The 24833-nt window shown below is 39.3% G+C and overlaps 2 protein-coding genes and 1 long non-coding RNA gene across 7 annotated transcripts in view; 2 read left to right on the forward strand and 1 right to left on the reverse strand.

Moving 5' to 3' along the window:
* Positions 1–300: 300 nt before the first annotated feature.
* On the forward strand, positions 301–21222 carry LOC116062230 (immunoglobulin-like and fibronectin type III domain-containing protein 1). The gene is made up of 27 exons (XM_031316878.2): positions 301–530; positions 1201–1263; positions 2586–2645; positions 4016–4138; positions 4355–4494; positions 4648–4747; positions 5465–5507; positions 5628–5802; positions 6597–6795; positions 7211–7483; positions 7629–8102; positions 10841–10960; positions 11118–11276; positions 11742–11885; positions 12723–12839; positions 14002–14126; positions 14776–14917; positions 15045–15335; positions 15743–16039; positions 18484–18663; positions 18753–18881; positions 19100–19408; positions 19743–19828; positions 19935–20127; positions 20221–20517; positions 20600–20926; positions 21029–21222. The coding sequence occupies exons 2-27, from the start codon at positions 1218–1220 to the stop codon at positions 21031–21033; spliced, it is 4554 nt and encodes a 1517-aa protein (XP_031172738.1). The 5' UTR covers positions 301–530; positions 1201–1217; the 3' UTR covers positions 21034–21222.
* On the reverse strand, positions 11188–17725 carry LOC116062231. The gene is made up of 3 exons (XR_004107899.2): positions 17428–17725; positions 16679–16871; positions 11188–11273 (listed from the first exon to the last, which is right to left on the reverse strand). It is a non-coding gene; the product is annotated as an uncharacterized LOC116062231 (long non-coding RNA).
* An 855-nt stretch (positions 21223–22077) lies between the features above and the next one.
* The window catches only part of zgc:66479 (uncharacterized protein LOC327541 homolog), a 7166-nt gene continuing 4410 nt past the window's right edge, over positions 22078–24833 (forward strand). For 2 of the 5 annotated variants that reach the window (XM_031316497.2, XM_036008139.1), the window contains exons 1-2: positions 22082–22651; positions 24073–24560. In XM_031316497.2, coding sequence (XP_031172357.1) covers positions 22373–22651; positions 24073–24560 — 767 coding nt within the window. In that variant the 5' untranslated portion in view covers positions 22082–22372. Of the gene's footprint in view, positions 22652–24072; positions 24561–24833 lie in introns of all 5 variants that reach the window. The other 3 variants (XM_036008137.1, XM_031316496.2, XM_036008138.1) reach the window with 3 other exon arrangements.

The raw sequence follows: 24833 nt of genomic DNA on the forward strand, positions 1-24833 counted from the left end.
AGCGATTAACACTAATTAAAAAGGGAACTTAAAACACTACTAACCCTTTTCCAGTTAAATACTGTATGTATACTATCTGTAATGTGGTATCTGTTAGATAGCAGAATTTAGATACCACACAAACAAAATGAACTCACCCATTATTTTGTTGTCAGGATCTGTTCTGTGAAAGATGAGTATGCTGCCATCAGTAATTACTGCATTAAGGGATAAACTTCACCACTAACTTGTCATTGGTAGCCCTTCCCCTCTCCCTCGGGCTATTCATCCCTCCTTACCTCATGCAGTGCCCCCACCAACACCCACCCTGCTCCCCCTTAATAATAACCCACCCGCTTTGAGCATCCATCTGCCTAAACAGAAGAAGCCTCTCTTTGACAGTCACTGTCTAGGCACAAGCTTGCAGGCAGCAAAATCAAATGTGTTCTCCCAAAGGATTTAATATCCAGTAAACCCCAGGAGGCAGCAAGTTTATACCATCTATAAACCAGTCTCAGAGTCTCAGTGGGAGTGAGGACAGCTGTAGACAGGTAAACCACTCTTCCTCTCGGTTTGTTTGTGTTTGATCAAGGGGTGCATCCTGACCATGGGTCAGCCCGACATCCAGGTGGATTACAGTTTATGAAATGATAGCAGTAGAACTGGGGAGGGTTACAGGATGCTCTTGTGAGAAATCAGAGGTTTCTATTTAGAGGAAGACTGGATCAAAGATTTGTTTGGTCTGTACTGTAGATGTGTATAAAAGACTGATTCTTCTATCCTTTATTTTCCTATTTCAATTATTATTGTAACTTGGAATGTGAACAGATTAAGAAAATATTCAGTTGTAGTAAGATAAAAAATTACTCCTGATGTATCTCCCCCATTCTCTCTATTAGTCAGGTTATCATTTTATTTATCATTGGTGTACTTTTCACTTTGTATATGTTGATGGTTTAAGAGCATCTAATTCTGAGCATTTTACTTCTGAGAATGGAGATCTCCGAGCAGCAATAATCTGCTGCCAGGCTTGATGTAACTATATGACGTTATTACAGGGTTACAGCTAAGTATAGCTTGGGAACTGTGCACCATCAATGTTCGAAATCAAAATTCAAATAATTGCACAGCCCTAGAGATAATACTTTATAATGTAAAGGAGCACTGATGTCTGGACCAATATCATTGGTACTAATGGTTATATTCACATTCTATTTGCAGGTCAGACATTTGACAATATGTGGAAAAGGACGAAGAACACAGGTCCCACTACCAACAGACGATGTACAGTACTGCATACCACCTTCTTCTTTTTGCTTTTCCTGTTTACTGATTTAAGCAACAATTAAGTAGTCTGGTGTCCATCTATTGCAAACATGAACACTTTACTGTAAGATCTTCTGTATTGTTTTTCTAAAGGAAAAGAAAATCCTGCAATGACTGAAATATATACATGTGAATATTTTGAAAAAAAAACAAAAAAACAACAACATTGACAGCAGTGTTTCATAACACTATTTGGCAGTGATTATCTGTAATGAAAGCCTACATTAGTCTTTGACATGAGCAAACCAATTTAATGACTGTCTCATATAGAGTAAACTACAGTATGTGCAAGTTAATTCATCACCAAAAGTGGCAGAAAATGAGCTGCCGCTAATCCTGCCAAAACATAACATATTGCTGAGTCAACAACCAATTTAGAGAGTAGACAAGCACACCATGTTACATTGACAGATTGGTACATTAAGACAGTGGCTTTAAACACTTTGTAACATGAAATGGTTTTTCTATCAACAAACTGAGTAATGCCCAGGCTTCAACACTACGTCATAGTAGTACTGGACAGATTACAGTATTTGAAATGGAAAAGTCTGGTCCTTTTACATTTATTGTTAATAGTCAATGAATGCCTGACTACTACCTTATAATATATTCATAAAATTATGAAGGTATTTAAAAAAGTTTTCTTTTCAATTTAAAGTTCACACGACATCTGTAAAAAGGCAATGGAAACATTCACTACAGCCACTATTAACTCCATTACCTTGTCAAATTCATGACAACTACTCAAGTTGGAGTTTGCCCCACTGACAGCCACTTCAAAAGCCAACTGACTAAAGGTCTTCTCTCTCAGGCTTCAGTGATAAACTGAGGATGGGAAGAAAACATCCCTGGATTAATGTTGCCTGCCTGCTGCCCTTTACTGTGGCCCTCTCAGTGCTTCAGTTTATGCAGGCCTCTATGAGCTTTCCTTTTCCACATTATGCCTGACTGGGTCACTTCCAGCCTCTCCGCCCACTGTTTATTTCAGTCTCTCCCTCAATTATTTCTGTCTCTCTCTCTCGCTTGCTTTTTTCTCTATCCATCTATCAATCAATCACATACACCTAAAAGTAAAAAGGCAAATAAATGCTTAACATGTCTTGGATAATCATCAACATTTCCGCAATATAAGGAAATCCTTGCAAGACATGAAGTGATAAACCATTTCTGTTGGAGATGTATTGTATAGAGATATAGAGTATTACGTAATGACCTACAGCCATGGCATAGCATTTACTGATGTACTTCTAACTGATCTGGTGTCATTTCTGTTTACCCAGGTTTTTCCCTCGTTCATCAATACATTCAGCGTTTTAATGAGGTGTCTGGCAACAAGTCAGGTGAAATAAAAGACCTCTTTCATTTCCTGGTAGACAAACAGAACGTTTAAGGTCTCCATGCACTACTGTACTGTTTGAATACAATACTGAGCTACAGCCATCATTTTGAATAACAGAATCAATATTGAATAATACATGAGGTATTATTGGATACAGTGTGAGTGTGGTCTGCCCTGTCTTTGTCTTGATAACATGAAATATCTAGTTGCTACCTTGTCAAATCATTTGCCCTCAGTTACATGTTTAACAGGGTGGTGGTTCTCCTATTTCAGTCCTTGTCATAATAATCATTAATCCCTGGATTAATGTTCTTCATCGACTCCTGTGTGATCCTCTGTCTTTGTACATCCAAAGCCTGATAAGAATATGTTCAGCAGCAAAACAGGTAGGCAGAGGATCAGTGTGGATTTCATGCACTGCTGTTTGAAATGCTTGAGTGAATTAATGTGTATGTATTTACTGTAACTTTGAGGGCAATGTATTGAATATGCATAGAGCTGAAATGATTAGTGAAGCAGTCGATGGACAGAACGATCAACAACTATTTTTAAATGTAATAATCGTCATTTTTTATTTATTTTATTTTTTTTTGACAAATATGCTATTTGCTGCTTTTCTCGGTTTTCTATCAAGTGGGAAGTCTTTGGGTTTGACAGCTTTTACAATTGATAGTCCAAGCCATTATTGAAAAATAATCGATAATTGTAGCCCTTACGTGTACATCTTAACATGAGCTAGTTTGTACTATGAGAATGTAGGTTACATAATGTTCAACATATGATGCGAGCACACTGTGAAATTGCTCCCACACACTCTGTAGTAAAATGTTGTACAATCAACAAGGAGCACCCTAAAATGTTTGTACATTTGTGGAAATGGAATATTAAAATTATGTTTTCAATCATATTTTAATGGATCACCTCTGCTGTACAGCATGTACTATATAAATATAAGGAGGTACAGTGCAACTTCATCCTCAATATATTAATTTCATTTTAGCTGACATGGGCAGTGAGTTTTACAGTTAACAGATAAAGCTACTAACCTGACAACACTTTCTATCTGATATTTGTGTGAAGCACTTCCCATTTTTTCATTTGTCAAAAAGCTTTTGTTTTGTCAAAAAACATTTCTTTCAACACGCACACACACAAACTATCACTGGGAATATGTTGGACATTCCTGACATCTGCTGGTGGCAATAAATAAATTCTGTTTAACTCTGCCAAATGCAGCACTCCCCCGTTGGTCTACATATTTATTTCAAATCCCACTATGCTTTTGGTTTGTTTTTAATTGCAGGTTGTAAAGTGTTATGCTTATAATTGACATTGATTTTTTTAATTATTATTTTTGCTGACTTTGTTTAGCTGTGGTCCGGAGAAGATCTAAGACTCCTGGAGTAATGATCACGCAGTATGTAGTAGACATACCAGAGGGAAAAAGCACCCCAGATGTCCAGAGTAAACCCATACCAGTTACTATCAAGGAAGGTGGGTTTTATAACAGAGCACTAAAACTAATATATATTTATGTAATTATATAGTCACCTAAAAAAATGGTGTATGACAATAAATGACTAACTGATCAAAGAAACAAAAGGATAGTCGATTGGTTTGTTGGGTTCATAACACTCTTTCCAATTATGAACCCCGACTGAAAGTCATAGTTGTGAAAATAAAGACGCAGTATTTTCATATATCCTTTAGGAAAATCAGCTGTTTTCAAGATTGTGGTGAAAGGGGATCCAAAACCAGAGGTGTCATGGAGAAGAACTAAAGGGCCTATTTCAGACAAGGACAAATTTCAGAGTAAATATGACGAATCGACTGGAGAGCATATATTAGAGGTGAGTGACTAAATGATTTCACAAAACAGTAAAAATCTTTTGAGTAATTACTGCTCATACCAAGTTTTTAAAAAAAACACAGTAAAAACGGTTTTAAAATGTGTGAATTTAATCCGTGCATCTGATAACTTGCCATGTTATTTGTATTTCTAGATTATCAAAGTGACTGGTGCTGAAACGGATACATACAAATGTTATGCTGCCAACGAGTATGGCAAAGCTGTCTGCACAACAACATTAAATGTGATTGAGGGTAAGAGCTCAAAACAGAATTGTGAAATTTGGTTTCGATGTGCATGGCAGGGAGTCCTAAAGTCTGTAAATGGCATTGTACAGTCCCTCCAGAAAAACGCGATTACGCGATCGCATAATTCAATGCATAATCAGCCAAAGTCCGCATATTTACGCGGGGGCCGCATTTTTTCAAATTCACTTTGTATAAAAAAAATCTTCAAAAAAGTCACATATATATCTTAGCAGAAAGTTTGAAAATGTTTACTTCACACAAAAGCAGCCATTTTCCCCTGTTGCCATGGGAACGTTATGAAGTGACGTAATTACACGACATGATCATCGAAAAGCTGCAAACCCCGCGATGAAGCCATGATGAAACTGCAGTTTTTGCAAGTTCCCGCAATTTTTGCAAGTTCCCGCAATTTTTGCAAGTTCCCGCAATTTCATTGCATAAAATTGCATAAATATCCCGCATATTCTATTGCATTTTTTAAGAAAATGTGCCGCATAGTCAAGGATTTTTGCCCGCAACAATCGCAAAAAAACTTTTTTTTAAATTTCCTGAAGGACTGGTTGTAATGTTGTACACACTTCTTTTAATTTAAATACTTATATCGGAAAAAAAAAAAAAAAAAAAAAACTTTACCAATGTGTAGTTCCCCCATAGTTTTCTCTGACTTCAAATCTACAGTAAAGCAAAAGACTAACAATATTGAGCTGATTTTGCTGCTTTCAGCTTCAAAGAATCCATCAGACTTCAGAAAATTGCTGCGAAAAAGGTAAGAAAACAGTGATAATGATATTAAAATATCGGACCAAATATTTCTGCATGTGTGGGCATTTTATCATTGATATTTGTCTGGTCATAAACATTTTCAATGTTTGCTCAAACCCTTTAGTAAAGTAGAGAAAAAAGCAGAAGAGGAAACTGATGAAAGATTTTGGGATGCGATGCTGGAAGCTGACAGGAAAGACTATGAGCGCATCTGTACGGAGTTTGGTGTTGCAGACTTACATTTGATTCTCAAGAAACTGGAAGAAAAGAAAAAGAAGAGGGTGCAAAATAAGTGTAAGGTATGAAGATTGTCAGCTTTCAAAGAAGATGCATTACCTTCAGCTATGTTATCAATACAGTTCTTAAGCTATGTCAAATTTGTCATTTCACAGAAGACATAGCACTGATTAAACTCATGTTCATTCTGACATTCACCAAACATACCATGTGTTGTAACACCTATTAGTTTAAGTGCGGCTATCAGTTCAAACACAGTTATCAGTTAAAATCAGAGCAAGAACTGCATTTGAAATATTGACTCATGAAAATGTATTATCCATTTTTCCTGCTCATTTCATCTCATAATTCTTACCCCGATACGTCTCTGACTCCCATCTCCGTCAGCTGTTTCCATCTCTTGTCAGTATCAGAAAACAGGTATAATTATGTAAAACAAACATGTGCTTCATTAGATCTGGAAATTAAGCTTAAAGTTACACATAAAACAGATTAAGATCGATTTAGCTGTAGTATTACACCGATTGTGTCTGTAATCACTCCCTTTTTACTATATAGTGTGTTATATTTACCCTCAATTTTATTTTCAGAAGGGGCAGCCCTACTAAGTAAACCTCAATTTACTGCAAACTATTATTGTGAATTATTGAGTGTCCATTATTTTGGAAGAAATTAGTTAGTGGACAAGTACCGTGTTGGTGTCAAACTTATTTACGTATAGATTGTGCTGATTTCAAACTGGAAAATGTAAATCAATTTCCAATTAAACTTGCACAATATACAGTACATTGAAAGGATTTTTTCCCCTAGTCAGAATATAAATGAATTGTTTGTAACTCTTTCGTGTACTTGGCAGGATGGTGTGATTCCTTATGATAAGGAGGCAACAGAGAAACACAGCATTAAGAGTGCTGGGAGGACAAAGGATTTTAATATTAAGGGCCTGATGCAAAAGGGCAACGGGCTCGAACGGGTGGATGAAAAGGTCAACCTCCTCGACACAGAGCTGAATCTGGTGGATGAAGACGTCACCCTTCTCTCTACCGAGTTTAAACGTAAGTTCAAGAAAGGAACAGTGGTTGGGATTTAAACTGTTGAAAAATTTAAATATTCAAGTATCCAATTTATGAAAATCTTACATTTGGCAAGATTACTATTACCCTTTTGGCAAGGACAGTTTTTTTCACTATTCACACTGGCAAAAAGAAGAAAGTCCTGTAGAGTAATTCATTGCCTCACTTAATTAATAATGATTTTACACTGTGCATTAGCTAAATTACTTGTGGAAGAGATGACAAAAGGTTGGTTTCAGTTTACGTATAGATTTTTCTAGTTCAGAGATGAAATACTCTACACACAAACACATTGCGTGGGTCTTTACATCGCTCCTATTAATTGTAATAGCTTTGTGTAAGAAACTGAATATATGGTTAGATAGGTTCACTGACTTTTTTTGTGTTGCTTTTACAGTTTCCAATGTGGACTTTGTTATTAAAATTCAGGATCTTAAAGCTCCAGAAAGAGACAATGCCCTCTTTGTGTGTGTCCTGACTCACCCACTACCCAAGATCACATGGATGGGCAAGGGCAGCGCCCTGGAGGATGGAGAGAAATACAGCATAACCGTTTCAGACCACAAACTGATCCACCAGCTGCTGATCAGGGACTGCAACCAGCTGGACAAAGGCATATATTCAGCTGTGGCTGGCATTACATCCTGCAGTGCCTGGCTGGTTGTTCAAGGTAACACCTTACAGTACAATGTACCAGTAACCAATTTGTCAATGTGTGCTGAAGTGATCCTAATTTCTGCCATAATTATGAGTGATGATTTTCACAAATAAATGTGAGTTATGGGTCATGTATGTTGTATTTCATATCCTCTAAGCTAAGAGTGAGCCTGCATCTGCTGGACAGAAGGGAGCTCGTAAAACTGCCTTGGCTGGTGGACCACAGATCGATCTTGAGAAGGTGGCCAAAGAGCAACAAATAAAAAACCGAGAGGAGATGGAGAAGATTTTAGCAGCCGTAAAAGCAAAACACGGAGAAGGACAACTGAAGGAAGGAAAGTCATTGACCACAAGTGGAAGAGATGGTGATGGTGTAATAAGTGCAGTCACTGGACCGGGTAAATACAGCGGAGCAGTAAGGGACAAGCCTAATGCCGCGAAAACCAGTGCCCTGTCTGAGCCAACAGGAAGCAAAGGGAAAGCCAAGATCAAAAACTCAAGAGGCGACGGCCCAGAAACTATATTAAATGCTTCAGGGTGTGTAACACAAGCAGGAGCACAACTGATAGTAGATGACCCCAAGAGCAAGAAACACACCAGATCAGGTCAAAGGGAGTTTGACAAGGTAACAGGTAAAGTCGATCGATGCCTAACAATGCATTTTCACCATCTGCACTACAGTGAGTAGTCCGAGGTGGCTACAATTTGTGTTTATGATCAAAACACAGAGTTGCTGCTACTTCAGATAGTTTATTCATTTATAACATTAATGGATGTCAGCTATAAGATGGCCTTTGCCCTTTAGTGACATCCTGAGAAAAAGCCCTTTTATCTCACGGTCAGAGTTTATGAGTCTTGATGATAAATGATCAGCTGTTTACCACCTATTTCAGCATCTTATCGTTTTGGGCCTACTTTTTACCATACAGTATATTAGAAAAACAGAACATCTATATTTTGCTACGGTCATTGCTAGATATGATGCCTTTGAAAGTTGTAATCAAATTACAGCTGTAAATTTAAGTGGCCGACCAGGTAACGTGAACATGGCTAGGGCTGGGACGGTATGGATTTTTTCTTACCGCGGTTGAAAAGCAAGAAATTCCAGCGGTAGAGCGGTATACCGCAACCCCCTTACGTGAGTAGCATAAGTTAGAGCGAGAATGGCAGGGTGCTTTAAGTGAGTGACATCAGTGGTGCCCGTGTGGTCGCGCAAGGAGAGCGAGCGGCAACGGAGAGTAGCGTATGATTGCCGCTGTGAGGAAAAAGAGATAGCAAAGTGAGATAAAAGTAAACAATAAAACAACAAGCTAGATCTTCTCAAGATACGGTTATCTATTGTCAATACTGCCGGTAAAGTGAATGGCGTTACCCCCGAAAAACATCGGCTTAAACCTTATAACATATGTTGCAGCCAGAGTGTAGCCCACAGTGTTGGGCAAGTTACTTCCAAAATGTAATACATTATAGATTACTAGTTACTGTCATTTGAGAGTAATTAGTTATATTACAATATTACTGTCTCTGAATTGTAATGCGTTACACTACTTTTGCATTACTTTTGAGTTACTTTCACCAAAATAACAGGGGAAGTTTGATTTGGCAGCTAGCTTGTGAATTTCACCACCGGATCAATAAAGTCTCCTCTTTATCCACTTTAATACATCATAGATTATTCATATTTTGTATAATTAATATAAATATGCAAAGTAACTAAAGATATACAAAATAGATAAGTAAAACGTATAATAATAGGCAAGTAGGAGAAAATGAAAATACTCAATTAAAAGTACGGCATTGTTGTAAAATGTTTGTTTATAGCACTTCAATAAGAAATTCATGTTGTTTAGGTTAAAACACTAAAGGAAATGTTCAATTATAGTGTGATTAAAACTCACTATTTACATTATTTACAGTACTTGATTTACAGCTGATTTGTGAAAAGGTAGCCTACACAACCTTATTTAACAGTAATTTAGTTTTACAGGAAGTGCTTTTATTTTGAAGTAGGCTACACGGAAGTTGTCTGTTGTGTAGCCTACTCTTGCTAGCTTACTGAGATACAACCAGGATGCAACATGTCCGTCAGGCTCAAGTTGTTCACTTTCTTGTTTGTAAAACTGCAACATATTGAACAGTAAATGGTCACAGTAAAAGACAAGCGCTTTTGGTCGTCATTCGAAGCCATTCCACTACAGGCATAGTTACTCTCCACGGCTGATAAAAATGCAGTGATATTTACGTGTAGCAAGCCTCAACATTAATTCCCGACATGTTTATATCTGTCAACCGCTGACGTACGTCACCTGTTGGGACATACATGCTGTCTCTGGTTCTGACCACGGGAACAGAAACAGGACAGCTCACTTCAATGCAGCGTAATAACTCCTGAAAATAATATCCATCTCGCTAATGTATTTGTCTCTGCAGTCATCTCAACCATCGAATACAGCGACAGGAAAATAATACGGCTTTTTTTTTTCCTGTGAAGAAATGTGTCGCGGTGTTGGTGAATTCTTAAAAAAACCAATGCACCACTAAATGTTGCGTTAAAATGCGTTGTAACTCGCGTTACTGAGATTGTAACGAGTATAATATTACCGAAATTTAATTAGTAATGCGTTATATTACTGCGTTACAGCAAAAAGGAATACATTACTGTAATTGCGTTACTCTTGTAACGCGTTACTCCCAACACTGGTAGCCCATCTAGCAGCTGAGCAGACAGAGAGCAGAGAGGGCGACTCGGCAGTCCGCTAACTTGTTGCTCTCTCTACCAATATAAGCCGCTCTGTTTTAGGCTACGAAACGTGCATGCAGGCTGAATTTCAACCGTGCCGTTTTATCGGGATAAAGCTATAAACAGAAGGAAACTCCGCTAGCTGCTAGGCTAATGTGCAATGATAAACATTGCAGCTGTGACGTTAATGTGTCTACCTCAGCTGAGAACGGAGAAATGACATTTCTCCAATACAAGACATTACACAGGTGCTCTTGCATATCGGCACAATAGTCAACACGAATGGAATGTTATTATGTGTCATGGAATATTGCACTCGCGAATCATCATCTTTTGATGATAAGTTTTGTTTAGAAAACCTTGAATTCATGTAAGACACAATGTCATCAGACACAATCCATGTCATTAGAATCAATGAATCCATGTCATTAGACACAACGTGCACACATGTGCAGGCCAAATGTTTTTTTGTGGTGATGACAGTGACAGCTCAGACCAGCGGTAACCGTCCCAGCCCTAAACATGACTATAATATTAGGCTAGCTAAAGTGGTCCAGGGAAGTTTCACACAAGATGAGAAATGGTTAAAAAAAAAAAAAAAAAAAGTTAATTATATTTGACATACCACAGATACCAATGAAGGAGGATATTCTGAAGGAGGATATTCTGAAGAGAATGAAGACTTCACTGGATCTACCAATAATTTAAGATGCATAAAACATGGCCAAGAGACAGAACATGAACAAATTGGTAAAAACATTTAGAAAATGTACCTCTTAATATCCATATTTATGTAAATGGTCCATTCCATTTCCTTATGATTGACAACACTTTTCGAAATGTTTTTGCTCAGTTAACATCCAAACTAATTTTCTAAAGCATTAATCCTTCTTTTGATCGTATGCAGAGTTCAGCGGCAAAAGCTTTGATGTAGAGTTCAACCAGATTCAAACATTTGCCACAAGTCAAAATGAAGTGGCTGATTCTTATGGAAATAAAGACTCTACTGGGTCCGTCAGATGTCCAAGGCGCACAAGGAAGGTCCAATGGAAACAACATGCATCTGGTAAGAAGCAACAGGGAGCATATTGACTGCATGCAGGATATGTACCACAGTCACCCCCCCAGGTTAAGTCACATTTCAGATTTGTTATATAGTAAAGACAGAATTATTGCCTATGATCTGACCATTTCCGTTTAATGTACAATGATCTAACCCTAACCCTCTTTTTTCTTTAGTTTGTTTTTTTCAACATAAATCACTAGTTTGAGCTTCCTTTGTGATACCTCTGTGTCTAATCTAAGGAGAGTTAAGTATACAAAGCTGAGTGAGCATCTAGAACATTGATATGAGCACTATTTTGTCTTCAGTTCGGTGTAATGTTGTTTTGAATGTTAGTAAAATTCACCCGACTGGTGGAGAGATTGTGCTTTGTTTTAATGATTAATTTGTGAAGTAGCATGAGGACCATCTTTGGTTGGGTGTGTGAACTCGGTGAGATGTCTCTGGTCTGAATTGCTCTGCTTCTAGAGCAAGATCCAAATGGACAAGCAAGTGACGATGAAGGAAGTGAGGATGCAGCAAGTGACGGTGATGAGAATGAGGCTTCTACCAGCCAGGTCAAGCTTTCAAGTTGTTCAAAGCAAAGCCAGCAGCCACAGAAAACCGTCAACGGTAAGGGACCTGAAGTGATGCATTATTGTATCAAAATGTAGTATGGGTTAATGGCCAGAAATAATTGTTTCTCTCTTAAGCAGTTCATATTTTTCCACCATGTGTTCTTTTTATGACTGGAAGGCAACATAGGACCCATAAACTTATATATTCTTGTTGTGTACAGGTATAAATAGTTCTAGCTTTATCGGCATGTTTTCTGTCTGTTTTCAAGTACATATGTGTAATGTGTTTGTGAAGAGATTTCATATTAGTTTAAAAAGGTCCAATGTGTAGGAATTTCTCCCATCTAGCGTTGAGATCATATATCGTAATCAACTCTCTCGCACCACGCAATTCAAAGTACGTATTACAGCTACGGTAGCCTTCACGCTTCAAAAAGCCGGTCTCTCGCTCTTTTCAATATCCTTTTTCTGGGTGAAGAAGAAGACTCCTGTTCCTGAAATTTGGATTTTGAATATGTGTGGTCCTCCATGTTTCCTTCTTCAAACTTGCCAATGCCGGGAAGCTACGATACCCATTAGCAGCACCTGTAAGTTTATCATGCGACAGCGAAAACGCGAAAGGCGAGCACTATGTCCTGTATGTCCCTTACCGGCTAACGTATTTCAAGATGGCGCATGAATATGGAGCGTCTACCCCAGTTCATGCGAATGCAAATGTAAAATTTCAAGCCAAAAGGAATACTTGGAATTGATGGTGGTGGTAAATATTCATGAAAAAAGGACAAGTTTGTGAAAGGGTAACACAGATTTTGATAATGAACAACTAAACACATTACACACTGGACCTTTAATTAGCCCCACATACTTTTTTGTTTTTTTTTAAAAAAAAAAGGTGAAAGTACATGTCCTGAAGACCACAATAAGTGTGACAAGACTGAAGATGCAACTGGCACTGCCACACATTCAAGGCGTAAAAGACAAGGCCCAATGATAGAAGATGTGGTGATTGGTAAGTAACCTTACAGGAAGCGGCTCCAACTGGATGTATCTGTTGATCCAGTAATCAAATAATTTACTAATCTTTTCAGTACAACGTTACACATCACTAAGTATACCTGCTGTTTATTAGGGGTGTACGATTCAGAAAATGTCACGATTCGATTATGGTTTTTAGGCTTAGATTTTTTTGCACACCCCTACTGGTTATATGTACAACTTCTTATGGTTACAATTTTTAAGATATAGTATTAGTATAGTGCCCTTAACTTTATATAGAGCCTGTATATACTTAGAACAGTTTTGTATTTTGCTATGACTTAGGAGCTTGGAACTTAATGCAGCCACAACAAACTATAAGCTTCATAAAAGATAATTATTACTTAACTAGGGCTGGGTACCGAATTCAATACTTTTAGGCACTGACCGAATTGCCTCTAAAGTAAATCTCATCAGCATCAGTGAGCCAATAAGCATGCAGCATGCTTCTACCAAGATCTAATAATGCTTGCGATTGACTGTCTAATGTTACACGTTGCAGAGGCAGGCAGGAAAAACTCTACGTTACGCACAGAGGCTGGGCTCACGTAGTAGGAGCTGCAAAAAACATTTTAATTGGTGCCATACTGTGTAATGATGCAATTTCTTTTTGTTTTATAAAATTGAAATCGAAAAACGTATCGTTTAGGAACTTTTATCAAAGTCACGGTATTGGTATTGAATATTTTTGAACGATACCCAGCCCATAACAACGATACCCAGCCCAACTATAACATACAGTACAAAATAATTGTATGTATGGCAGCATTTGCTACTTTGGCACAGCAGGGAGCCTGTCCAAAAGCAGATATACACTGCAAGGCCAAATTGTTTTGTCATATTGATTTGCTATTTGACAAAGCATGTAGAGTCAACAAAACAATACATATTAAATAAGAATAAATAATAATAATAATAATAATAAAAATATTGTATCACATGCAAGAAACAAAGAGAACACAAAAAAATTCCCTGCAGAGAGTGAAAACTATCTGAAAAAGTAAATAAATTAAAACAAAAAAACTTTAGGAAGAATAGCTATTGCTAATGCATCTATCATTGTGTAATAGGTTTGCTTTTGGATGCAAGTCAAAATAATCATAGTGCCTAACTGTTCACTGTGTTGTGCGTGTTAGATCCTGGAGTTCATTTCATCTGTGGTTTGTCTGATGTCAACGCTATCATCAATGAGACTGCTGAGTTAACATGTAAGCTCAGCAGTGAAGACTGTGAGGGAGCCTGGTTCAGAGACGGCAAAAAGGTTAGTCGTAAACGTCAAGCTCATCATTTTCTTCTCAAGAAAGCACATTAAGCATTAAATTATTGGGATCGTTATTAGTCCAGACTGTAACTGGGCTTTGTATATCAAAAATAGTGACAAACGGAGTGATAACTAAAGGATAGTTGCGGCGTGGTTGCTAAAATACACAGAGCAAAATACATTATCAACCCAACTCTGATTTAATTTTATTTTTTGATATAGCAGGAGAAATATCTATTAAGAAAGTGACGGCTACTGTACATGCGTTAGCATGGTTATCAAACTGATCTGGCCAGGGACCTTCATTGAAAGTCCCCCCCCCCTCTTCCTCCTCTCTTGTCCATCTGTCTACCGTGCACTCAGGCAAATACCCCAAAACATAATACTAAGAAAGCGCATTATCACTTTCTTGATAGCAGTAACTGGAAATGACCACTGGTTTCATCAGTTATGTGATCATCTGTGAACCTCAAACATTTGGCACATGTTTAGATACTTTGAGCCAGATATTTTGCAACACAACAGCGCCAGACACAAAGCCCTGTGTCAGCAAGCCCTTGCTGATTTAAATAACTAATTAACCGTTGTTGCTTGAAAAGGGTTTTTTTTTTTTTTTTTTTTTTTTTTTTATCTGTCTGTTTCTTTTCAGATATCCCCAGATGACAATTTCAGTGTCACTAAAGATTGTGCGATCCATAAATTAGTCGTAATCAGGTGCAAGGAAGAGCACTCTGGGAAATACCGCTTTGAGGCAGACGGACGTAAAACAGAGGCGATGATCCACGTCCAAGGTTTGAGAATTTGTCATGATGCAATATAACTGGAAAAGGGGGGAGGGGGTTATTATATTTACAATCAGATCACAGCTGAATAGCATATAAACACTGAAATGACACTAACTGGCCTCTTTCTTTGTAGATCCCCCAAGGTTTAACCCTGAAGATCTGAGTGCTTTCACTGAGCCAGTGACAGTTAAAGTGGGGCACAACGCCATCTTCAAACTCCATTTTGTAGGCCATGAACCCATAAAGATTAAGTGGTACAGAGAGGGAGAAGAGCTCCTGGAAGACAATACAAAGATAGAGAAATCTCCAAGTCACAGCCGCTTGCTCCTGAGCAGATGCCAGAGGAAGGACACTGGAGAGATCAAGATTAGGCTCAAGAACGAACATGGCTGCATTGAGGCAATTTCACAGCTAATTGTGCTTGGTGAGTCAATGAAGGACAATGCAGAAATTCAACACAAAAATATCTTTGTCACCCACTGATTTTTTTTTCCTTCTACATGTAAAAATGTCTGACCAACTCAAAGAAAATAATTAACTCAACATCTAACTCCTTCAGGAAAAACCTAATCGTTATAAATGCCAGCGGATGTGATTTGTGCAGCAAGCTCTGTAGTAACTAAGAAGTACCTCGCTCTTGTAAGATCTTAACAGCAAACAGCAGTGTCCTCTGCTACATCTGCCATCACTGCCAGCATCACAACTGTCAATTTCACCATGATTATCTCCCAATGAAAATGCTGTTTCCCTAGTATAAATGCAGTATTCGCTCCCACACATTTAAGAAGTTAGGAAGGATTTTTTTAAACTTACAGCTTTTTTGCGTTTCAGACAAACCCACTCCACCCCTGGGTCCAGTAGAGGTAACGGAGAGCTCAGCTATATGTATTGAATTTAGGTGGAGGCCTCCAAAGGATGATGGCGGCTCACCTGTGATTAACTACATTATGGAGCGACAGCAGGTGGGACGAAACACCTGGAAGAAAATAGGGGAAATCCCAGCTGTGTCCAGCTACCGCGATACAGATGTGGATCATGGCCGGAAATACTGGTACCGTATCCGGGCAGTGACTGCCGAGGGTACGAGTGAAGTGATGGAGACTGATGACATGCAAGCCGGCACACTAGGTGAGCCAAACTGGTACATGTGTGATATCGGTCGGATCAGTTTGACCCACCCACTAATACACTCAGGGATGTAATAGATAATAAACTGCACTACTGAGCTTTCACTTGTTTAATGTCGGTTAAACCTAAATGAACACATTTATTGTAAAATGACAAGAAATGCTTCTCTGCCTATTTTTCTCTTGGCACTATCAATTAATCTAAAATTTACCCACAATACCAAACTGCTGACTAGAAATCTGCCAATGACCAGTCACACAGCAACAAAATAAGCATACAGTCACTTTTCATTGTCAACAGAGCAAAGACTGCAACATTTGGGCTAAATGCCACTTTCCTTGGGACTGGTTAAACCTTGCAAGTAAAAGACATCAGGCCAACTAACAAGTAGGGTAACACTTTGTTTTCCTTTCCAGATCTTAAAATAGTCCACTATGTTCACTGGGATCTATGAATGTGTCACAGACAGAAAGTCTCACATATTTAAGCCTCCTGATGGCACAACAGCCAACTAATAAAAAGCCAGCAGAAAAGGCACAAGGCCACAACAAGCACAGGCCCTGTATGGCGCAGAGGCCGACACAACACAAACAAAACAATATTACAAGCACATTGCAAAACATAACATAATGCACTTACTTATTGAGGTCTGCTTGAAAAACTTCATCCAACTGTCCGTCCTTCATGGAGTCAATGTGTTGTAGAAGTTCTCCATTTAGGCCATCCGTCTCACCAGTCTATTAAAACTCCAAAGAAACTTTAAAAGTCGTCCATTACAAGTCTGAAGGAGTCCTCTCCAAGGCCAGATCCAGTTTTTCTCCACAAGTTGTTGCTGTTTGAAAACAATGACAAAGTTTGGATAACAGAGATCTCTAATTATACATTGTAAAGAATTCACAGCAATTGATCATTGTTGTATTAACTCAATACTAAAATATCTTTCTACACTGTAGAATCTACAGTAACATAACTTAGCCTCCGTGGAAACAATATAATAATGTGGCTAGCTAACTTAATGATGACAGTTTCAACTCAATGTGTTTACATTTCTGAGCAGGTGTACTCTAATATAAAACCCATACTAATAGACAAATAGTTCGTGCCTTCCATTTACACACATTTGAGACTTTAGCACTAGCGGTTAATTAATTAAGGGATTGGGAAGGTAGTTAACGGTAACCGCTAGGACTAGCGTTACAGAGCTAGCTAAGCATCCATTTTTGTCAAGCCTAAACCCCGCAAATCGTTTCGAAACGACCACTGTTTTGAAGACGTTTATTCTGAATTATTCAAAGACGGTTAGGCCTATATTAATCTGTAGCCTATGTCCTGAATCCGTCTGGTGCATGTCAGTAAATAACATTTTCTAACTAATATTCTAAGTACACCAGCACAAAATTTGGGAGCAGTTCGACTTGGTCCTCAACACCAACAGGCAGGTGTGGCTTGTGCCAATTAAGGGCGTGACACGTGCAGCAGGTAAACAAAATAGCCTATCAGATCAAATATCAGCAGAGACTGGTGAACATAATATCTCTCACATGGTCTGACATCACTGAATCCAAATGGAAAAGTAGTGTCGTTGCTGACTATGAAAGTTTGGCATTTTTACCACAATATAGACCTTTTTTCCCAGCAGACATTTTACTTGTCATAGTAGGAAAAGCACAGGTGTTATTAATAACATTATATTCAAGTGTGCCAGTACAGGAGTTCAGTCACCATTAATGAAATTATTCACACCTGTGCTTTTCCTACTGTGGCATGTCAAAATGTTCTGTGAAAAGAGCATCAGTTGATTAAGTGGCATTACTGCCCCCTGCTGTGCTCCATTGCTACTGGTCTGTACTCTGTTCTCTCTTATGCATCGTGTATCACAGAACTTGTGAGGAATGAGACAAGTAAATACTAGTCATGCCAGACAGTCAGTCAGTCAGTCTCTCTATCAACCTATGACTGATGTAAGGCTGCTATTGTCTTTAGTCAAATTCAAGTCAAATTGCTTGTTTTTTTCCTAATCAACAGCTCAAAACCCAGATTTTTTTTCTTCCATATATAAGAGATCAGCTGCAAATTCTTACACATGAAATTTTTTTTTGATTCATTTTCTTTCACTTGACTAATTAATTAAGAGATAATAATAACAAGAATAGGAATAATAAAGTGTACATGTAAACTTAACTTTTCTAAAAGCAAGGGATTTATCTTTAGAGTAAAATCAACACAAAACCCAGCGCAGATCTCTGATTTCAAAGCACTTTGCTTGATTTGTAACATGACCAGAATACAACAACATTTTTAAACTGAAGTATTTTATTGGTAGATTCCTTTTAATCAATACTGCATTGCTACTAAACCGAGAACTACAAAAGCAAAGTGTCTTTCTGTCTCTCTGACTACAACCTTTACTAGCAAGTCCTTTTTTTTTCTGTTGCATGTTTCAGCTTTTCCTGGCCCACCAGCACCTCCAAAGGTGGTCAGCGCCTATGATGAATGCATCAACATTTCCTGGGCTTTACCAAGTAACACAGGAGGTTCACGTATCCTGGGCTATATTTTGGAGAAACGCAAGAAGGGGAGTAATCTCTGGACTGTTGTCAATGCCATGGATGAAATAATAAAAGGTCTGTATTTTTATTTGACTCAATCTGATGGCACTGACGACCATAACATTATTGTTTTGTTGTGGTTGTTTCTCTGAAATTACTTCCAGAGAAGAAATATGCAGTGAAAGATGTTGTGGCAGGAATGGAATATGAATTCAGAGTCACTGCCATAAACCTCTCTGGAGTTGGTGAATCCAGCAACCCCTCAGAGTTTGTATTTGCACGGGATCCAAAGAGTAAGTATTGCAACTGTTTTCCAGCTAAACACCCAACAATAAACGATAGATTGCGCAAAAATATATTCATGTACATATCATAAAATCATGTAACGTTAAAATAAATGATAACATGTATACATTTGTTATGAATTTTTATAATTCATCTGATTAAAACTCTAATTAAATTAAATTATTAAACATTTGATGATTGGAATTGCATGACTTGTGTACCCCAGAGCCACCTGGGAAAGTTACAAGCCTAAAGGTGACAGAAACGTCTTACAGCCACTTGGTCCTGACTTGGACCAAACCTGAGGTTAAACCAGGCATACAGGATGAAGCAAAGGGATATTATGTTGACATTCGGCCTGCAGAGTGCATTGAATGGTCCCGCTGTAACAGCACTATCATCATCACGACTTCCTTCACTGTGAAAGGCCTTAAGTCCATGGGCATGTACTGGGTGAGAGTGATAGCGACTAATGATGGAGGGGAGAGTGCTCCCGAGGAGCTGGCCAACTATGTCCTCGCGATGCCCTCACCTGGTATGTCAATAGAAATTTAAGAAACAATATGTCTCGGTATGCATTAACATTTTGAAACTTTTCCAAATGAAAAAAATCCATTCTGTTTCACATAGCTCTTAATATTTATCTTTTCTTAATGCTTCGCGATGGTATTTCAGTATGCAACATTACAGAAATATTGTCAAGATACTAAGTCAATCACTATTCATTTCTTAGTCTCCAAAATGTGTAACTCTGTGGATAGAATTACACAGAATGCATATATGTTTTATAACTTATCACTATATGTAAGAACCTTGTCAATTTAAATATTTTCCAAAGCACTTGTCATTGCTTTTGCTCATTACTCTAGTGAGGCCAAAGTTCACAAACCACAAGATGAAGAGCTTCATGGTAGTGAGGGCAGGAAACTCTGTCAGGATCACAGTGAACTTTGAGGTAAGATTCATACCTTATACCTAACTATTGGTAACACACTGAGGCAACCCCAAAAGGTCGCTACATTCAGGCCTAAAATACTAATACTAATGTTTTTTTCTTACAGGCTTCCCCACAGCCATATATTGTGTGGCTAAAGGACAATGGGCCAGTGACAAAGCGAATTACCATCAGTAACTCTGACGGCTCATCCCAGCTGCTAATCCCCTCCTCTGAGCGCTCTGATACTGGCATCTACTCCATTATGGTGAAAAATCTTGCAGGACAGGAAACATTCAGTACAGAGGTCAGGGTCACAGGTAAAATTTAAATGAAGATTTATGTTTTCTTTTGCTACATCAATGTCAAAGATATGTTATTGGATGAGCCAGTAAAACTGATTGTGGATACAGATGATCCAAAGCCTCCTGGACCGGTAGAACTGGAGGAAAATGTGCCGGGCACAGTGACAGTGATCTGGGAACCTTCCCCTGATGAGAAGCGTGATGACCGCCTCCACTACACAGTGTCCAAACTGGACTCTACCAAACGCACATGGACCACAGTGGCTGACAGACTCTTTAATAACAAGATCACAGTCTGCAATATCATGCACGGGAGGGAATATCTTTTCCGGGTGTATGCCAAAAACGACATGGGCATATCTGCACCGTCAGAGTCACCAACCTATGGGACGGAGAAGAAGAAAGGTGCGTTTGTGCATCTCAAACAAACCTCAAATAGTCACATTATCAGGAATAATCTAATCTTACTGTCTCTCATTTCTTGTAGGAAAATTTGTGGTGAGCGTACCGACCAGAAAGGACTGTGATTTGCGATGTGCGCCAACCTTCATTGTACCTTTGAAGCTTCACACTGCACCCAAAGGCTATGAATGCTACATGAGCTGTGCAGTGAAAGGGAATCCGAAACCTCGCATCACGTGGTATCGAAATCACATCAGCCTAAACACCAATACCAACTATTACATCTCCGACACCTGTGGAGTTTGCTCCATGTTAATTCTCCGCGTAGGCCCCAAAGACATGGGGGAGTATACCATCACTGCAGAGAACGCCGTCGGACGGGCTGAGTGCTCCACCGTCCTCAGTGTCAGAGGTGAGACAGAAACACACCAGCACTTTAATTCTAAGGATAGGTGGAATTCTTTTTTTAAACATGCTTAATGATCCTAAATCATTTCATCTCTCTTCCATACAGAGTGAAGACACAAGGCACCACAATATGAGCAGTATTTATTTTGAGGTTTAAATCTAATACATGATGTTTGAGTTGAAGTGGTTTTGCTGCTTGGATGTAATGCACCAGTTGCAATAAGAAACATATTTACTATTGTATTAATTGGATTGCTAATACAAATAAAGTCTCACTCAAATAAAACATTGCATTGGGTAGTTTGATAATTATTTTACTTTGGAGTTGTCGGTGCATGGAGATGGTTGTGGTTTGACATAATCTTTTCCCAGCTGATTGTTGATATAGTGGCACAGCAGCTTGTGAAACTATATTTATCTTACAGCAAATACATAATGATACTGTGGTTGTTTGTTTTTGCTCATGCCCTTCCTGAGTCTTGATTGAGCCTCTCATAGCAAGAGGGTTCTGGTGTTCTCTTTGTGCCTCATGGATCTAAATGGCCTGTATTGGTGTGAATAGGAGTGGTTGTCTGTCAATATGTGTCAGCCCTGTGAAGGACTGGTAACCTGCCCAATGTGAGCTGGGATAGGCTCCAGTCCCCCAACAACCCTGCAAAGAACAATGAAACCATTTGTCCAATACAAACACCATAAAATCAGAAAGCACAAATGGAACCGGTATGACAGGAAACGTCAACAAGCTGTAATGGACCCCCCTCACCCAAATCAACAATACATTCTGAATTGACAATATAAATATAAACAAGATAAAGGGAAATTAGAGATACGTAAAATGTAGCACCAGTTGTTAATAATAATAAAACGAGATAGATTAAAAAAAAGAAAAATAATTAATATGAGGATAAACAGGCGATTTAACCAGCGTTTAGATGGAGTGTGAGAAAGTAGCCAAGAAGAGGCTGAAGGTGATCTTTATTAGAATGTGCCCTTTACACAGTCTGTGCATGTCTGCAGGCCACCCACATGCAGCCCTGGGCTCAGTGGACTCAGCAGCTGCAGCAAAAATAGCGCAGAGTAAAGGTAGGCTACGTGTAGTTTTCCCATTAGATGACAGCAGCGCACATGGTGGTAGAGACTCAGCCACTCCCGGCGGCAGCCCAGCCCCTCACTCGCCCTTGCTCTTCCTGAATGGACGATCACGCTGCCTGCGGTCCACGCCTCCCTGTCAGACTGTCTCATCCTCTGCTCTGAGTCTACAGTACCTCTTTATCAATAACTCGCTGCAGCCTCTCGGTACTTTATTGCGCGGTGATTGAATCCAGCTCAATTTGTGCGCCGCCGCTTGAAGTAAATCAGCGCTTACACAACGGTCCAGTCTTTCTGACCCACCGGCTCCTTGAATAACACCTCTCTGCCTGGCTGGAACATTGTGTCCTTTGTGGGGAAGATGACTGCAAAGCATCGAAGAGGGAAAGGCAACCACAAACATGAAGATAACTTTTTCAAAAATGAAGTTACGGAATCAGAAGTTCGCACAGGAGTGGATAATCACGCTCTCCACTTGGTTTTATTTCTGCTGATTGTAATTGGCGGTGCCACTGGCGCATGGTTCTGTTTCCAGCAGCACCAAACTTTAACCTACTTAACAGACAATCTCATGGGCATGCAGATGAAAATAGTCAAACTACAGTCCTCCCACGAAGAAATGCGACAGTCAAGTAGTGAGGTAAGGAATTAAAAATAAATAAGTAACCCCCTGTGAGAATATGATAGTCACCTGAGTTTGCAGCCATAACAGCACAAAAAAAAAAACTATCAATCTTTTCATGAGGTTTCTAATTTGCACAAACACTTACTAAACAACTAAATAAGAAAAGGCCTGAGCACATGCTCACACTGCTTTGCCACTTACAAGTAAGGAAAGTTAAGACCTGCAGGCCTATCAGATTTCAAAATGCCAACAGCCTGACTGGAGTGAGTACAAAACGCTATTTCTAATATCCATACAGCTGCCCACGTTTGTAATGAGGATTATTCTTGACCTACTACTACTGCAGGGACTTTATCACTGAATATACAGCAAATCTACTCAGTATTAAAGTTCTCTGTGGAAATATGTATAACACAAGTCAAGAACATGCTTCCAGAGCTGTGCAGAGGATGCTGCCAAAATAATAAGAAACAAAACTGTAGTGCCAGGGCTAAATTTAGTCTGTGATTCTGGTATGGAACACCAGTTCAGAGGCGGCTTCCTCTGAAATGACAAAATAGGCTATGTCTAAATACTGTGTATGATTCCATAGAATGGGTACTTATTCCCCTAGTTTATCAGCATGAATGAACTGACCCCGGTATGTCACTGCAAACAGTTGTTCATGGCTGCCTTGAGTTATGTTTCACTCTACTGTGACGTTCATGGTATTCCAACAATGTTTAAGTTGCTGCATGCAACTTCAGGGAGATGAGCAAGACTTTTCAAAAGTACTTGTCTGCCCACATCTTCCCTCTTTCATGCACCTTAGGTTCAGGCAATTCAATGTGATAAAAAAAATTGCACGAGAACAGCTGTGCTTGCTCAGTCTTGTTACAGACATATTTCCAGTACCAGCAATGAAGTGTTTTTTGTTACTGATAGGTTTGTCACTGCAGTTGCAAAGTTTTACCAAGTACGGTTTTACTGAGCTGTCCATGCACGATTAGGCCTGTTCTGATTGGTTGTTTGACTACTTAGATCATCTAGGGCAGTACATCTAGAGATTTCCTTTCTTGGAACATTTGATTGACAATAATTGGGATTTAATAAAAAATTAAACAGGTCCTTCCAAATGATTCCAAAAAAATGCATGCTTCTACAGCTCATGCCTGCATCAGTGGGCTTAGAGCTAAGCAGGCCTAGTCTTGCCTATAATGCTTATATACCCTGATATGGTAGGAGAAATTTAGTTTTTGTGAGTTAATTAATAAAAGACCTGTATATAAAAGCATCTCTGTCATCTCAGAAGTTCGGTAACATAACATAATTTTCTTGTTTTTGGAGTCCACGTATACAGTAGTTATGAGACTATCAAAGCACCAGCTCACTGAGAATAGATAGTCCCTCCGATTGGCCAGCTCGACTTAACATCCCACCTGAATGTCTCTTTGCAGCAGCACGTTTCAGAGAGCCTGGAGACCCGCCTGAATGCCCTGGAGGACTCTTATGCTTTGGCCCAGAAACAGGTGGGCATGGCCTTGGCTACAGCTGAACAGCTCAAGGCGTCTGACCTACCCGCTCAGGTGATTTCACTCCACACAGAGATGAAAGCCCGCCTGGCAGAGATGCAGCAGGCCACGGTGTCTCTGGAGCAGCTGAGCCAGCTGCAGACCATGCTGAAGGGGAAGAGTGAGGAGTTTGAGGGTGTCAGGATTCATGTGGAGGGCCTGGCCACACTGAGCGCTGAGCTATCCCAGAAGGTTGAGGTCTTGACAGGGAGCGTGGGAGAAGCGGAATCAAAGCTGGAGGACAGAGTTGGACAGGTTGCCACGCTGAGTGCCACCCTGGACGGACAGGCCGCCGAGGTGCTCCGACTGAAGGAGCAGCTGGACACCTACCAGGCTCAGCTTGAGGCCAGCACACTGGAGATGGCTACCGTCAGGTAGGTTGTGAAAAAAGCAGCAGCTTTTTGGAGCTGTGGAGAAAATAGCTCACCTCCTCTGACCCATAACTTTATGTTGACTTTGTCAAAGCCCTGTTGGCTGCCACTGTCTCTCTGTTGTTCTAGGCCAGTGTGAGATAGGCCTCATATTCACATTGTAAGATTGTCCTGATCTGTTTGAACATTTCTACTGTTCTATTGATGTTTGGAGCTGAATGGTTTGCATAAAATGTCCTTTTGTATGTAAAATGAGCGCTCTTTGAAGCTTATGTA

The sequence above is a fragment of the Sander lucioperca genome, chromosome 12 (assembly GCF_008315115.2).
Source record: "Sander lucioperca isolate FBNREF2018 chromosome 12, SLUC_FBN_1.2, whole genome shotgun sequence".
NCBI classification, from domain to species: Eukaryota; Metazoa; Chordata; class Actinopteri; order Perciformes; family Percidae; genus Sander; species Sander lucioperca.

Coding starts and splice junctions, on each gene's coding strand:
- LOC116062230 (XM_031316878.2), top strand. CDS start 1,218: ATGTGGAAAAGGACGAAGAACACAGGTCCCACTACCAACAGACGAT. Junction 18,882..19,099: donor ATTTGCACGGGATCCAAAGA/GTAAGTATTGCA, acceptor TGTGTACCCCAG/AGCCACCTGGGAAAGTTACA. Junction 20,128..20,220: donor TACAGAGGTCAGGGTCACAG/GTAAAATTTAAA, acceptor TTGTGGATACAG/ATGATCCAAAGCCTCCTGGA.